The following is a 13,907-nucleotide window of genomic DNA, read 5'->3' as shown; positions in this document are numbered from 1 at the left end:
AAGCTTTTTTCAAGCTTAATGAAATCCAAACTGATGTTATCAATTATGTTATCACCTCCCCACAGTTTCAAATTCTTTGCTTTCCATTTTCCACATCTTAACTTATTAAAATAAATTGTGCATGTTATTGTATTTATCCAACACATTTTAGGAAATCAAATGTAAGCCAATTTCCAACAGCTGACACAAAACTGAAACACTCTCATTAAAGGAGAAAGCATGAAAATCACTTTTTATTAATTTTCAAGTATAAAACAATAATTTCTACATTTGCTTATCCAATGCAAATTATCTCCCCTGTGGTCAGCTCCAGCATTAACTCCTAGAGATATTTTACACCATCATAACAGATTGTGTTTAATCACTGAAACATACCAAAATTTGTGAGACAAGAAGAATGCAACAAAATTAATGTCAAGATTCAACATTGTTCCACCTTCCTTGCAGAGTACCCCAGACAACACAGCAACTCAACAGCTTTACATTTTTTTGTGAGCTGTATCCATTCTAGGATTTTATCCTTTTGCACTTCAGATTATTTCAGATATTATTCCTTTCAGATATTATTTCTTTCAGATATTATCTCCCTGTACTAGTGTGCAGAGACTACACACATTCCTCTGCCTAACAGTAACCCACAGCCTTGGGCCAGACCTAAAGTGCCAGCCATAATAAGCCAAGCCTTTTGCAACACATCTGACTGTAGGTCATGATCCCCTGCCAGCCCAGTCCTTTCTCTCCTTAGGTCATCAAGTGCCTTCCACTTACTGACAATGGAATAATGGAAAATAAAGCAAGCAAAATCCAAATCAGAGACAGAATATTCCCTTTTGTGCAAGTAACAACGAAGAACCTGTGCATTTAAGAACAGATGTAAATATAGAGCAACCTGTTCAGAGTATCTGGCATACTAGCTGCTGTAGGTCATGACAGAAGTGTAGACAAAGAGCTACTTCATTTTTAAAGTCTCAACTCTAAGTCAGATTGTCAGATGCAGCAACAAATGAAAACACAGTAGACAGAATTCCAGGCAGGCCAAATATATGCTTTAAATGTTACCTCTGCATCACAGTGCAGGTGGAACTCCAGGTTTCTATCCAGTTACATGAAGAACCTTTGTTGTACGATTAGCCAGTCACAGCACAAACACTGGTGGTTGCTTTGTGATGCCAGCTAAAATGAACGTTATGCTCCAGTCTAATAGTTTTTATTGTTGTTGTTCTGGTGAGGGATTTTTAAAAATTTTGTTCTCGTTTGGGGTTTTTTGTGGTCTTTTTGTTGGTGTCACTGTTGATATTTCAGTGATGTTGGTGGTAATGTTTTGTTTAAAATGCTTCTGATTATAAAGATTTTTAATCTATTAATACTGGAAATCTCACTAAGAAATATGGCCATGTTTTCAGCCTACAGACATGGTGGTGTCTGTGAAGAGCTAAGCATCAAACAAAAATCCAGGATTTCCTTTTCCGACAAACACCGTAAGTTCCAGTTAGTAAAAACAAATTCAGTAGACAGAAACTTAGCCCTTGAGTAAGTTCTGCATTTTTAATACACTACTTCTACATGCAGAAGAAGCTGAAAAATCAATCTGTAAAATAAGGAAGCTACTACCAATGCAACGGGCTTCAATGCATAATGAGGCCAATCAGGAATTATTCACAGCAAAATGCTTTGGTTTGGTCCTTAGAGGACAAAGTTTTTAACAAGTAGAATGGTGGTGTGGTTGGTTAAAAATCAAGTTACTATAACTGCAGACTGTCAAACACTTCTGTGTTGCAGACAGCATAAAACCCTCTCCTTGGTCTGTTCATCCTGAACATTCAAGATTTAAATTCACAAATAATGGATATTACTCTGAGTAAAGTATATAATTTTATCATCAGTGTTTGTGTACAATGTGCTAGAAGGCCTGGTATACATTCATATGTGTCTTTCTCATTTTACAATTACTTAATTTCAGCATTTAAAGATTCCTTTAGCAGCAGTTCTAAAATCCCATTTTGTTCCAATGCCTATGCAAAACACAGTTGTATCAGTTCCACTTCCAGAAAACAATTCAATTTTGTTTAAAGTACTGCCTTGCACCACCATCATCTTCCTCTTCTACTACAGGTTAGAACGAGTCAGCCAAGGAAATTCCTGGAAGAAAAAACCCAAATCAACACAGAATAAAAACCACATCAGAATGGGCACACAGCAAGAGGAACAGTTAACTATCAGAGGGAATCCACAGGATATAAAGACTGCTCAAACATGGTTCATCTGCTTTGTCTAGAATGAAAAGGAATAACCTAAAATTCTGGAAACAGTCATCAAGGACACTATACATTAATAATAGCCAGTGGGGGAAAAACTCAACAAGCAGATAGCAAGGATCTATTTTCTCCATCTTCCAAATCTAAGAACAATCTTTCTGTCCTGCAACCATGTCTGCCTGCTCTGTGATTTAAGCAACAGTCCCTAAGGTTTTCAGACACTCACCACCATGAAGCTTGCAGAAAAAGAAAGAAGACACATACATACCTGTTTCTTTCTCTCAGATTGTGGATCAATCATTACATTTATAAGAGAAGGCGTTTGCTTGTCAGTCACACTTGCTTTCAGAGCATTCTGCAACTCTTCTGGTGTTTTAACAAAGTATCCTTTACCTCCAAAAGCAGACATAATTTTCTCATAGTGTGCATTTGGCAGGAGAGAAACAGGCGGTACACTGTAACAGAATGGAAAACATGATTAATGGCATGGGAAAATTGCCAGGCTGACTAATCTAATTACTTTAGCACCAATTTTAAAGTCCAATATGATTATAGTGCTGGCCTGATGAATTCTTCTGGGCTGAGAGAACTATGGTTCCTGTATCACCTAAGATGTGTTTATAGGGTAGCATACTCATTTTTTGTAGAGACATTCCCCAGCAAAGCATTAGCCTAGTTCTCTTCGTACAGAGATCTCAGCTCAGAAGCGTAAGTCCTGTGTAAACTCAGAACTCAAGCCTCAGGTAATTTTGGAGAAATCAGGATTTGGAAAGTTAGCCCACTATGAACTCTGTACTGTGGGCTGAACTGCTGCAGGAACCTGAGAATAATAGAGAATCATTTTCTGCTGCACTGTTGTGCAAACAGTAGGATGGAATTAAGTTGGCTGTTTGTTTTTGGTAACCGGTTCTTACTTACCTGAACTTAGCCCAGGAATAAATTGATTCTATAAAAGTAATTTTAATCTGGATAATAAAGCATTAATAATTAAACAAGTGTCAATTTTAGTAATCTCTTCCACAGTTAACAGGACATTCTTTGAAGATGCTTACCATGTAGCAGGGTCACCAAACTTTAACATCTCCTCCCAGGAATTTGCATCCAAACCAGTGTAAATCCCATTGTTGTTAACTACGATAATCAGGATTGGCAAGTTGTATCTGTAAAAAGACACATTTGGAAGAATTCTGAAATACTTGCCCCCTTCCGTAAGATGTTAAGAGTGTAATTTTTCTTACAAGGAAAAAAAAACCACTTCCACCTGAAATATGATTTCATCATTGCTGGTAAAGCACTACATCACAACATAAAAAATGAGCATGTATGTTTCCTGGCTTGTTTTCATGTGTTTTATGGATGCCCCACCTACGAGCAGTTAAAGTCTTCTACTTAAAGTGACCCTGAAGAGCATCTTCTTGAGCCAAAAACCCCCCAGTTACCTGCAGATAGTCTCCACCTCCATTCCAGAAAATCCAAAAGCACTGTCCCCTTCTATGCAGACAACTCGCCTTCCAGGTGTGTGGTCTCTGGCTAGCATTGCAGCTGCTATGGCAAAACCCAGCCCCACTCCCATGGTTCCAAAAGTACCTGCATCAAGCCTAAAGGGAGAATACAGAATTACTATCCCTTTATTTCTACTCAATCTCTTCAATTAATCCATAGTGCCTTAGTTTTACTTGTAATACTTTGCCATATAGTATTCAAATACTGTTTTATAAACAATTGGTATAAAGAGATACCACATGTAAAGATTATTATATTCAGCCAAACATTTGATAAAACTGCAAATGTTTTAAGTGACATAAACATCCTGGAACTCAAATTAAAATGAAGAACTTTTGTACACTAGTGCTACATTAAAGAACTATTCTCATATGCTTTTAGCTTGCATAGTAACAGTATTTCAAAAACATTCAATTACTGTAGAGACAGACAACATGAAATATTTCTATATTTAATTCCTTGAAAATATAACTATTAGTCTGAAAGCCATTGATTAAATACTGCTGTTCAAATTTTAGTCTTCTGTTCAACCATTTGAAACCAAATTGAAAGCCATAATTTAGTTAGATCATTTCAATCAGAAGCACATAATGGATACAAAAGTACATAAAGCACTAGATTATTCTAGGGTTAACTGCTCAATTTGCTTTCAGATACATGCAGTGCAGTCTGAAGAGACAACCAGTAACATTACTGTGTCCTTATTTTAAGTAAGGGGGGAAATGCACACTCTTCCCCCAACACTACTGGAAGTACATGGGTTTTCTTGGCTGCTCGTTGTTTTGCTCACAAAGCAGTATTTTGACTACACACATCTTAGTGGTACTCAGAGGTACTCAGTGGTACTTAGAGGTTTACATGAAAGCATGTCCAATATAAAATCCAATTTTCAAGTTTTCCCCATTTTGAAGTGTTCCAAAGAAAAACTCTTCACATTAATTCTTTTCAATGTGAGAATCCCAGTGATTGTTTCTATTTTTCATCAATGTTTACCACAGCCTCTGAGCACAGAAACCAACATCTAGGTCAGGGAATCAAACACAATGCTCATCACTCACTTTCCACAAGAGAGAGTGCAACTGTCACCATTCTTCTGCAAAGCATGCAGAGAATTGTTAAAATTTACGACAGGACATCAGTATGTGAGTGGAAAACCTTCCTTAATCCCTCTCTCAACATGTCATAATTCTGTTTTCCAGACTATTATACTTCTTAGCTAAATCAAAACATTTATGCAGAAATGTAGCTCATTAAGTCAGAACAAAAGATATCACACCTTTGACGGGGATACAAATTTGGAAGCATGGTTCGTCCAATGTCCATGGTGTTTGCTCCCTCACTCACTAAAATGCAGTCCTTGGGTATCAGTTCTCTGATGTGATGAAAGACTGTGTAATAATTCATAGGCAGAGATTTCTGTAATGCTAATCCCTTAAAAATAAAAGGTATTAGTTACTCCCATGAATAGAATTTAATGTGCAAAACAGAGACACATAAATAATAACGATGGAAATAAAAATACACTCTGCTAGGTAAGGCTGGGGTATTTGGTTTTCCACGCACTACATCAAGGTCACTCCTTCTGTATCTACCCTGGTAACATAACAACATATTTATCAGAGGCTCAACAAGCTCAGCAACCCTTCAATGGCCTTCATTAGCAGAAGCTATTAAAACTCACTTTAACCCAAGAGGCACATGAAATTTTTCCACCCAGGTTTGACTACTGACAACCCTAAGTGAGCTGCCACCTGTGTGCTGGGAGGTAATTCAAAAGAGCAATCTGCTAGAATGAATTTATTTTAGATCCCAGTCTTGGGAACATGCCTCTAAAGTCACAGAATATGAGTTACATAAAGTTAGGTATATACCAAGCATCTGCAGTCTCTTGGTCTTAATAGCTACTTGGTTTTAACATAGATTAAATTAGACCAGCATTGCTAAACTGCACAATTACAATGATTACAATTAGAAGAAAACTAAGAATGTGTCTTCATCTAAGCCAGCTTGCACTTGGAGTATCTGTCCATTGCTTAGGAGTCACTGCCCACAATACAGCAGCTCTGGCTGTGGTCTTCTGGCTTTAGGAATCCAATCCCAAAGTGTAATGATTTTAACACAGTTTGAATTTATACAAAATCACAGAATACTTGACCTATAATGCTTACAGTTCCTAAGCATAAGAGTAAGCCCATACCAGAATGGTACAAATTTTCAAAGTCAGGGTGACTTAACTGGGAAATAATTGAAGTTGGATACAGAGCAGTTACAAAACTGAAAATGCATCAATGCCTGTTATAGCAAGAAACATTTTAATTTCTTTAGTGTCATCCTACCTTTGATCTTTCCTCGTTGTTCTTTATTTTCCCTTTTAGCTTCTGCCACCACTCTGAATTAGAAGGGTATTTCCATGATCTTTTGTTGAATTCTTCTAAGAGCTGGAACAATATTGAAATGCTGTAGAGCACTTCTTTTAACATGTTTAAAAGACAACAAAAACATCAATAATAATATTATCAAGAACAATCCCAGCACAATCGCAGTAACACTAATCAGATTCTTTAATATATAGTTTGAGAACAGACTGGATATACTACATGAATATACTGCCTGAAAAATGGTTTTCCTTAAACAGTTGGGGTTCTTTCTTTTATTCTTAACTGGCAACTAACTTCACATGAATCAGAGGAAATTGAGGTCAAAACCAGAGGACACAGGACATTACGTTACCTGCTCAGTCACGGCCTTTATGTCACCTAATAAAGTTGCAGCTGGCCTTACATTATTCCCCAGCTCTTCTGCACAAATATCAATCTGTATTTCAAAAAGAAAGACAACCATTAACTCAAGGATATTAAGGAGAACTTTTTTTTTCAGTTCAAGTGAGGAACATGGCCCTACATACATAGATGTCTAACACTATCTTCATACCTTATTTTGGCTGTAAAGGTAACTTCCTTTGCCTTTCCTTGACATGACATTAGAAAATCTTTTATACAAAGTAAAACCCTACCGTACATACCTATTGTAATAAAAAGTCATATATATCCTTGAAGTTGACTGCTTGCTTCTTTCACGTTCCTGCAGACACTGTAGAACTTTATTGCAACATTGTATAAGAGCTAAAAATCCAGGCTCAGGTATCCCTTAAAGTCTATACAAAGCAGCAATTTTGTCACTGAGAAAACTGTGTGTATGCTACTTCACATTAGGAACTTAGCTAGCAAGAAGAAACTGAAAAGTAAGTTGCAACTACTGAAGCAAATCTATCAGTGATGCATGAGCCCTCTAAAGTTACATAAACTTATTTTTGACCAGGTCACACAGACTGTGAACTGACTTAGTATTTTAATAATAATCTCTGATAGCCAAAAAAATTAAGTGAGATGAAAAAATATTTTCTTTAATTTTTTAGATAGAAGAAATATAAAATATGTATTATTTGTAAAAATAATATTTGCAAAAATCACATGTGTATTTTTTAAAATTTAGCTTAAAAATTAATGCTTTTGCAAAGTTTGGAACTTTAGACTTTGTTCCAGGTCAGTGTAAGCAGGAGAGCCAATGTGCTGGATCAACTACTACTATTTGATCATAGACTCTTGGGGAGGAGATTTTAAGGACACGATTTAAAGACTTCTCTTGCTAAGAGCTGGCAGACTGTCAAATGCATGAATTGGTTAAATAGCCTTTCTTTCTCTTATTTCATTTCCAAGTGACTGGGCTCTTACATTATGACAGGATCTGAAAGCAGTTCTTTCTCAGAAAAAAATCAGTCAAAAGAGCAGTACAAAAGATTCCACAATTTCAAAGACAGTTTTCTTTCAATCACAGGAATTCCAATGCTCCAAAAATCACAACAGTATTGTAAGTCTAACCTTGTATTAGTCAACAGCATACAAGAGCCTGCCCTTCTCACTATAGCAGCACGAAGCCCTTTATACTAGGAACAATATTGTAAGCATTCTTAGAAAAAAAAATTAGGAAGTAAAAACCACAACTAAAGATATCTTAAGTAATCCTGAGGAATTACCATAACTATATGCACCATAGTGCACTGTCCATATGGCAGTACTTGCCACATGAAATACATGACCAAAATAATGTACAATAATTGCTCTGGGCAATGCTAGAACACAGAAGACTTTTATCAAGTAATAATAATTTTCCTGCTTACCTGAATAACCTTTACATCCTGTTGATACCTTGGTGGAAGGCCAAAATGCATAATCCAATTCAACCTTGCACCAAGCAAGATGATTACATCAGCATGCTGTAATGCCCTAATAAAGGCAAATGACAGAGCCAGATGAGAAGGAATCTCTATTACATTTAACAGTCTTGGCAAAATTAGTAGCAATCCTAACCACCACAGCAAACCCCAGAATACACACATAATTCTTCCTTCCTCTAAGCTGCTTGCTTGGCCCCAAAACCCTGTATCCATTTATGCAGCCAATCACCAAGCCATTCTCGAGTTAAACAACCTAAGAAGAAAATGAATTACTGTTTTCCTATTACACTGTATATAGGGGAGGAATCATTACATTAGGAGACCAACAAGATGCTAGAACGATGCTGAGGTTAAAGCAAAAGACTCCCTATTGTGACACTGGCAACAGTGGGTGCCAAAATTAAGACTGTATGGGCCTCTCAGTATAGCCTCCTGTTAATTTACCTTTCAGACAGGCAGACAATATTTGGTATATTCTTTTATTCTCTGTTCTTGCTAGCAGTATGCTTAACAGTGGTAAAGCTAAGATGCTCAGCAATGGACAGCATTTTACTTTCAGGGTATATAAATGCTCCATCTGCAAACCAATTCTGTGCACATTCATACACAGTAGGGTTCTAAGAGTCCATTCACATGAATTTTGCCAAAAGCCAAAAAAACCCCCACCCCAGTTAAAAATTACTTTAAACAGGGTCTTTCAGGGTAGTTTGAAATATCTTTTCTTTATAAATAAAGTGTAATTTAGTGATAGAGCATTGCATACATAGACATACAGAGAGAGACAACAGCTGGCAAAACTTCAACTGCAACATGGGCAGTTCAAGCTTCCGTTTATAGTGTTAAAGCAAAAAGAAGAAATTTGTTTAGTGCACAAAGTTAAATGTTTAACATAAACTACTTGCCAGCTCTGTTTTGTGTTATGAAATGTTATGAAATACAAACTAGCAACACTGATCCATCCATCTACTTGCCCCAGGTTTCATAGCTACTGGTTATAATATATCTCATGGTATCTTCCTGGTAAGCATTCTAAAGTGATCCACTTAAATCTGTTGTCCCTTTCCCAGCAAGACTTTCAGTGCTCTACAGTGAGGTGCAAAACATGGTTGAAAAGATTTTTGTGGTATGAATTTCCCCTTCCCTGGCATCTGAAGACCACCAAAATTCCTAGTTGTTTCTCAGTTGTTAGGATTAGAAGCCTTGCTTTATATTTACGTTGATCTTGCTGCAGCTACACAATTTGGATGGTTATCAGGAACTACTCCTTTTGCCATTGGGGTAGGCAAAAAAGGCAGTCCACAAAGGTCCACCAGCTTTCTGATGTTGTTTTCAGCATGTGAATAAGCAGCACCTGAATGAAATGAAAAATACTGCTTAATACTTAATACAGAAACCAACTTTGCTTGAACTTCGATTAAGTTGATTACATTATAGCAGAAAGAGTACTGTTTCCCATTATGAAAGCTGCCTGTTATTTTTCATTCTGAACTCAAACTAAACATGTCAAACCACAGATATCTGTGGTTAGAATTTTACCTATCTTTAACAAAAAGTTTTGTTTGCTTGGTTTTTTTGTAAGACTTCAGCTGAACTATTTTATCAATTTTTATGAAGCAAGGTAGGGAAAAAATAGATCTTGTTTATTTAAAAGGACAATTTTTTAGTGGGTGAAGTTTGGTATTACGGGACAGAGACTTCTGCAGCAGCAACAGGAGATGACCTTTATGTTGTATCATATCATTTCCTGCTTGTCCCCTGCATGCTGCTGTACCACATGCTGCATAACAACCTGCCCAAAGACTCTACTATAAGCCTTCAATGAAAAGAGAGAAGCTTAAAGTTTTGCAAAAGTATGTGTTTGTGCATACATTTCCTGTGATGCTGCAGCAGTACATGGTTGCTGAATTAAGCTTGCCCAGGCAACCTGGAATAACTGACTGGTCCTTGTGTAATGGCCTGAATTTGTGAGCCTTAATTCCTGAAGAATACACTTCTGTAAATTTTTCCAAAATTCTGCTAACAACAATATATAGCACTAAGTCCAGGTACATTTGTTGAGTAGATTCTCAACTGCTGACACTGACAAAACACAGATCTTTTTTCTGCCTTTTCCACCTTTTACTTTCAAAGAACACTCTTTTCTTCATGGGTATCCAGCCAGAGAGAAAAAAAAAAATCCCATAATCTCTTCAGCTCTACCTTCTGTTTTCAATTTCATTACCTAATCAATCATAAGATCCATCTCATTTCAATCATTGCACTCCCTAATTAAACACAGATAGAGATCATTCCCCACATCTGCAGAAAAGCAGCCTGGGTTAAACGAGCTGGTTATTTCAATTCTGTGCCTAGCTGACCTGTATCTTCAACAGAAGCACCACTGCACTGCCTGACACTCCACAAGGAGGCACAAAAGAAGTGAACCAGCACAGAGAATAATTATCCTCCATCTCCAGGAATTGATTACACTGGTGGAGTACAATGAAATGTCTGTAAAACAGCAACAGCAGCAGCACCTGCTGTGTGTTGCTGTATATCCCCACACAGGTAGGCTGGCACTTCCAGTAAGAACGAACAGAAAAATGACCTTTGGTTACTCTGGTTCTTGCTATATATGCCAGAGCATCAGACAAAGAATATAATTTCTTTAATAGAATTTAAATTGTTCAGAATTTTGGAAGTGATCCCTTGGTATTGGCTTTAGGATTAAAGACAACAGTTATCTGACCTTTTTTCTACATACACTTATATTTTATCAACTGATTTTTCTTTAATCTAGATGAAAAATAAACCATTACAGAAAAAAATTTCTAAAACCAGAGCAGATTTTAACACTAAATTCCAAAGAATTTTGTGGTTTTACTACTGGTTGGTTGGTTTGTTTGTTTAACTCAAAAGATGGCTAACAGTTCTAGGGAAAAGCAATCACTGTTCTTGTCCTGAAGGTGCACAGTTCAAAGCTACATCAAATCATTCTACCTTTGCCAATGATGAGCAGAGGCTGCTTGGAAAGGGCAATGACAGAAGCTGCTTTGGATACAGCAGAGTGTTCAGCCACGCTGATGGGAGGTGGCAGGCAGCATTCCACGTACCTGAAGCCAAGCAAAACAGAAGAGGCTCTTTAAAGAATTCAAAACAAGAAATGCTGAAAGACAAAACCTATTGTTTAGCATAAACTTGCAGTTGCTACACACCATGTTACAGCATTTATTAGAACGGGAAATGTTTTTTTCTAAACAGGCTTTGAAATTTTTCCTTCTTGTTTCTTTAATCTTATAGGTAAAATGTTGTTTCAGAGATGTACAGAGTGACATCATTATATTACCATATTAATTCCTTTATTTTGCACATTTCATTACAAACTAATCTGTATCATGTTATGATGGAATATTACATTTAGAGGCTGGATTTTCTTGTTTTAGGAAAATAAAATATGAAATTAACATATAAATGAATTCTTTTTGTTCAGTGACTTGAAAAATAATGAACATAATCTTTACGCACTTGACAGAGCTCTTATTCACCTGAAGATTCACAAAATCCCCAGGTATGTCAATATAGCAGGACCCTGGACGGCCATACATACTGGTTCTTACAGCCTAGAACACATACAACCACAGTTTTAATCACCATTTGACAGGATTTTAAAAACATTTATATTCAAAAAAGCAAGAAAAGTTTTCTGTAGGCAGATAAGGTGCACAGTTTCATTTTGCTGATTCATCATAGTGGAAGCTTCCATGGATTGATTTATACCAACAAAATAAAGTTTTGACAGCTATTTATACTTTTTCTTATATGCCAGCTGTAGCCTTTCAGCAATGTACAGTATTAGACTATAAATTCTTTGTTTAATTTACAATGAGACAAATGCATTATCAGCTTTTATGTTTGAAGATACAAAATTAAACATTCATGCTGAATTCTACTTAAAGTAGCACAAACAGAGTAAAACCAAGATAACCAATGCCTCCATTTTCTATTAGTTTTGATCCCAGTTTTTGTACTGCAGGTAGATGCTCTGCTGAATTTGCACTTCAGGGAACAGTATGACTGTATGCAGAATTTAGGCTGACATGGCTGAAGGGCTGCTACAGCAGTACCAAGAGACTTCTCTAATCCTCTCTGAAGCACTGAGATAAGGATGTGATTTCTCTCACTGTCAAAAAAACCCAACAAAGCAACAACAGAATTCAAACCCCAAACACAACCATCTCCACTGCCCCCCCTCCAAATCTCCTTCACATGACAGTGGTAAAACAGTTGAAGCATTACATTTCTAGTTACTGCATCTCCCCCTAAAAGCCTTTATTTCATAAAAATTTTCCAACTCTATTTGAAGCTAACAAAAACCACTGCAGGGCTCAGTAAGAATCAGACTGGACTGGGATCTATTTTTAGCCTACTTCATAGCATTGTTCATAAAGCAGAACCTCCCCAATTGTTAATTTACTCTATCAACCATCACCTCCTATCTGCCAGAGCAAATTACTAAGGGTTACAACTATACAAAAATAAACCCTCAACACTGAATCAGGAGACAGTTACCTGATGTTCTGTTGTTTATTTTCTATTATTTCATACCTTTTCAATAACAGCAGGAATAGCTTCCAGGCTGCTTGGGCGGACAGACAGTTTGTTGTACAGCCTGCCAGCTTCAACCTGAATAAAGGCAAATAAACACTGTATTGATTTATCAAAGTGATTTGCTCATTTCCATCTCCTTTCAACATGAGTAAAATGAAAGAAATGCCAGATAAAAAGCAATAAGGTGGAAACTTCCCCATGGAAAAGTGCAGTAACAGCTGGTGAAAACTATCAAAACCATACTCGTTCCAAGTGCTTAAGTTCTTTGGGGTTTTTTTTTTCCTCCCCCATAAACTGGTTTATTTTCTTGAACATTTTGCTTTTGTCCATCTCAGAACAAGCAAAGGTAATTTATACTAGCTGAAAACCTAAAACAGAGTATCAATTCCAATGTAAGTGGAGGCAAAAACATTTCAGGCAGTCTGCTGTATTTACACAATGTCAATTTTAAACCAGTAGATGGAGCAAATCAACAGCATTATAAGATCTGCTTATAAAGATGTGGTAGTGTTTGGGATCTTTTTTCCTACAATAATGAAGAACAAGAATTATTTAACTGAAACCTTCCTGTAGAAAGTTATATGTACATGTACCTGTGGGAATTCTTGGAAAGCTCCCATGGTTTCTTGATTTCTGTCAGAAGAACCTCCAATAACAATCAAAGGCCTAGAAAAGTATATTAAAAAACAAACAAAAAACCCCCCCCGTAAGTGCGTATATGTGTGTGTATATATATGTATATGTATATATATGTATATAGCATACACAGATCTCTACAGGAATAGATACAGAATACAGAAATGGATTCTAAATATCAGTCTCAGCCAGTAGCCTTCCCAGTAGCTTTTGGGTCACCAGTTTTGGGACAATTTGGCCATATTAAGTGACTTACATCATAGAAGTTCTAAAATCAAATCACAATGCAGGCAATTTTCATTTAAGTTTGATAATATGGGTGACACAGTGGTTTGAAGGAATGACAACACCTAAGAAGAAGCTAAAAAGTATTGATTGGTCCAAAAAGTATTAAGATGTGTGTTTATAAAGGGTATTGTAACATGCACAAGAACTAGAACTAAAACAAGCTAAGATACAATTTTTCACAAAGATTATGTTTTCTTTGTATACCATTTGGAACACAGCAGAAATTAGCTGACTGACAGCACCACTCCCTGCTTTTTGTTTTTAGTAAAAAAACCTCCAAAACCCAAAGAAACAGACAAAAATTTAATATGCCTGCAAGCAGTCCTGAACTTAAATTAGTTCACAGCTATGTGAGGAAGGCAGTATTACTTTACAGTGAGGGTTTGACATTCCACAGGAGCACA

General features: G+C 36.6%; 1 protein-coding gene across 2 annotated transcripts in view; it reads right to left on the bottom strand.

The window, feature by feature from the left end:
- Window positions 1-205: 205 nt before the first annotated feature.
- Window positions 206-13,907, bottom strand: part of HACL1 (2-hydroxyacyl-CoA lyase 1) — a 21,100-nt gene continuing 7,398 nt past the window's right edge. For both annotated transcript variants that reach the window (XM_063409475.1, XM_063409464.1), the window contains exons 5-17: window positions 13,173-13,245; window positions 12,577-12,654; window positions 11,497-11,591; window positions 10,972-11,084; window positions 9,208-9,343; window positions 7,936-8,041; window positions 6,489-6,572; window positions 6,095-6,196; window positions 5,035-5,189; window positions 3,695-3,853; window positions 3,308-3,415; window positions 2,524-2,710; window positions 206-2,139 (exon numbers count right to left, since the gene is read on the bottom strand). In XM_063409475.1, the coding sequence (XP_063265545.1) occupies window positions 2,107-2,139; window positions 2,524-2,710; window positions 3,308-3,415; window positions 3,695-3,853; window positions 5,035-5,189; window positions 6,095-6,196; window positions 6,489-6,572; window positions 7,936-8,041; window positions 9,208-9,343; window positions 10,972-11,084; window positions 11,497-11,591; window positions 12,577-12,654; window positions 13,173-13,245 (1,429 nt within the window). In that variant the 3' untranslated portion in view covers window positions 206-2,106. The remainder of the gene's footprint in view (window positions 2,140-2,523; window positions 2,711-3,307; window positions 3,416-3,694; window positions 3,854-5,034; window positions 5,190-6,094; window positions 6,197-6,488; window positions 6,573-7,935; window positions 8,042-9,207; window positions 9,344-10,971; window positions 11,085-11,496; window positions 11,592-12,576; window positions 12,655-13,172; window positions 13,246-13,907) is intronic.

The sequence above is a fragment of the Prinia subflava genome, chromosome 1 (assembly GCF_021018805.1).
Source record: "Prinia subflava isolate CZ2003 ecotype Zambia chromosome 1, Cam_Psub_1.2, whole genome shotgun sequence".
Lineage (NCBI taxonomy): Eukaryota > Metazoa > Chordata > Aves > Passeriformes > Cisticolidae > Prinia > Prinia subflava.
Note: the sequence above shows the minus strand (reverse complement) of the source record. Positions and strands in the feature narration are given on the sequence as shown.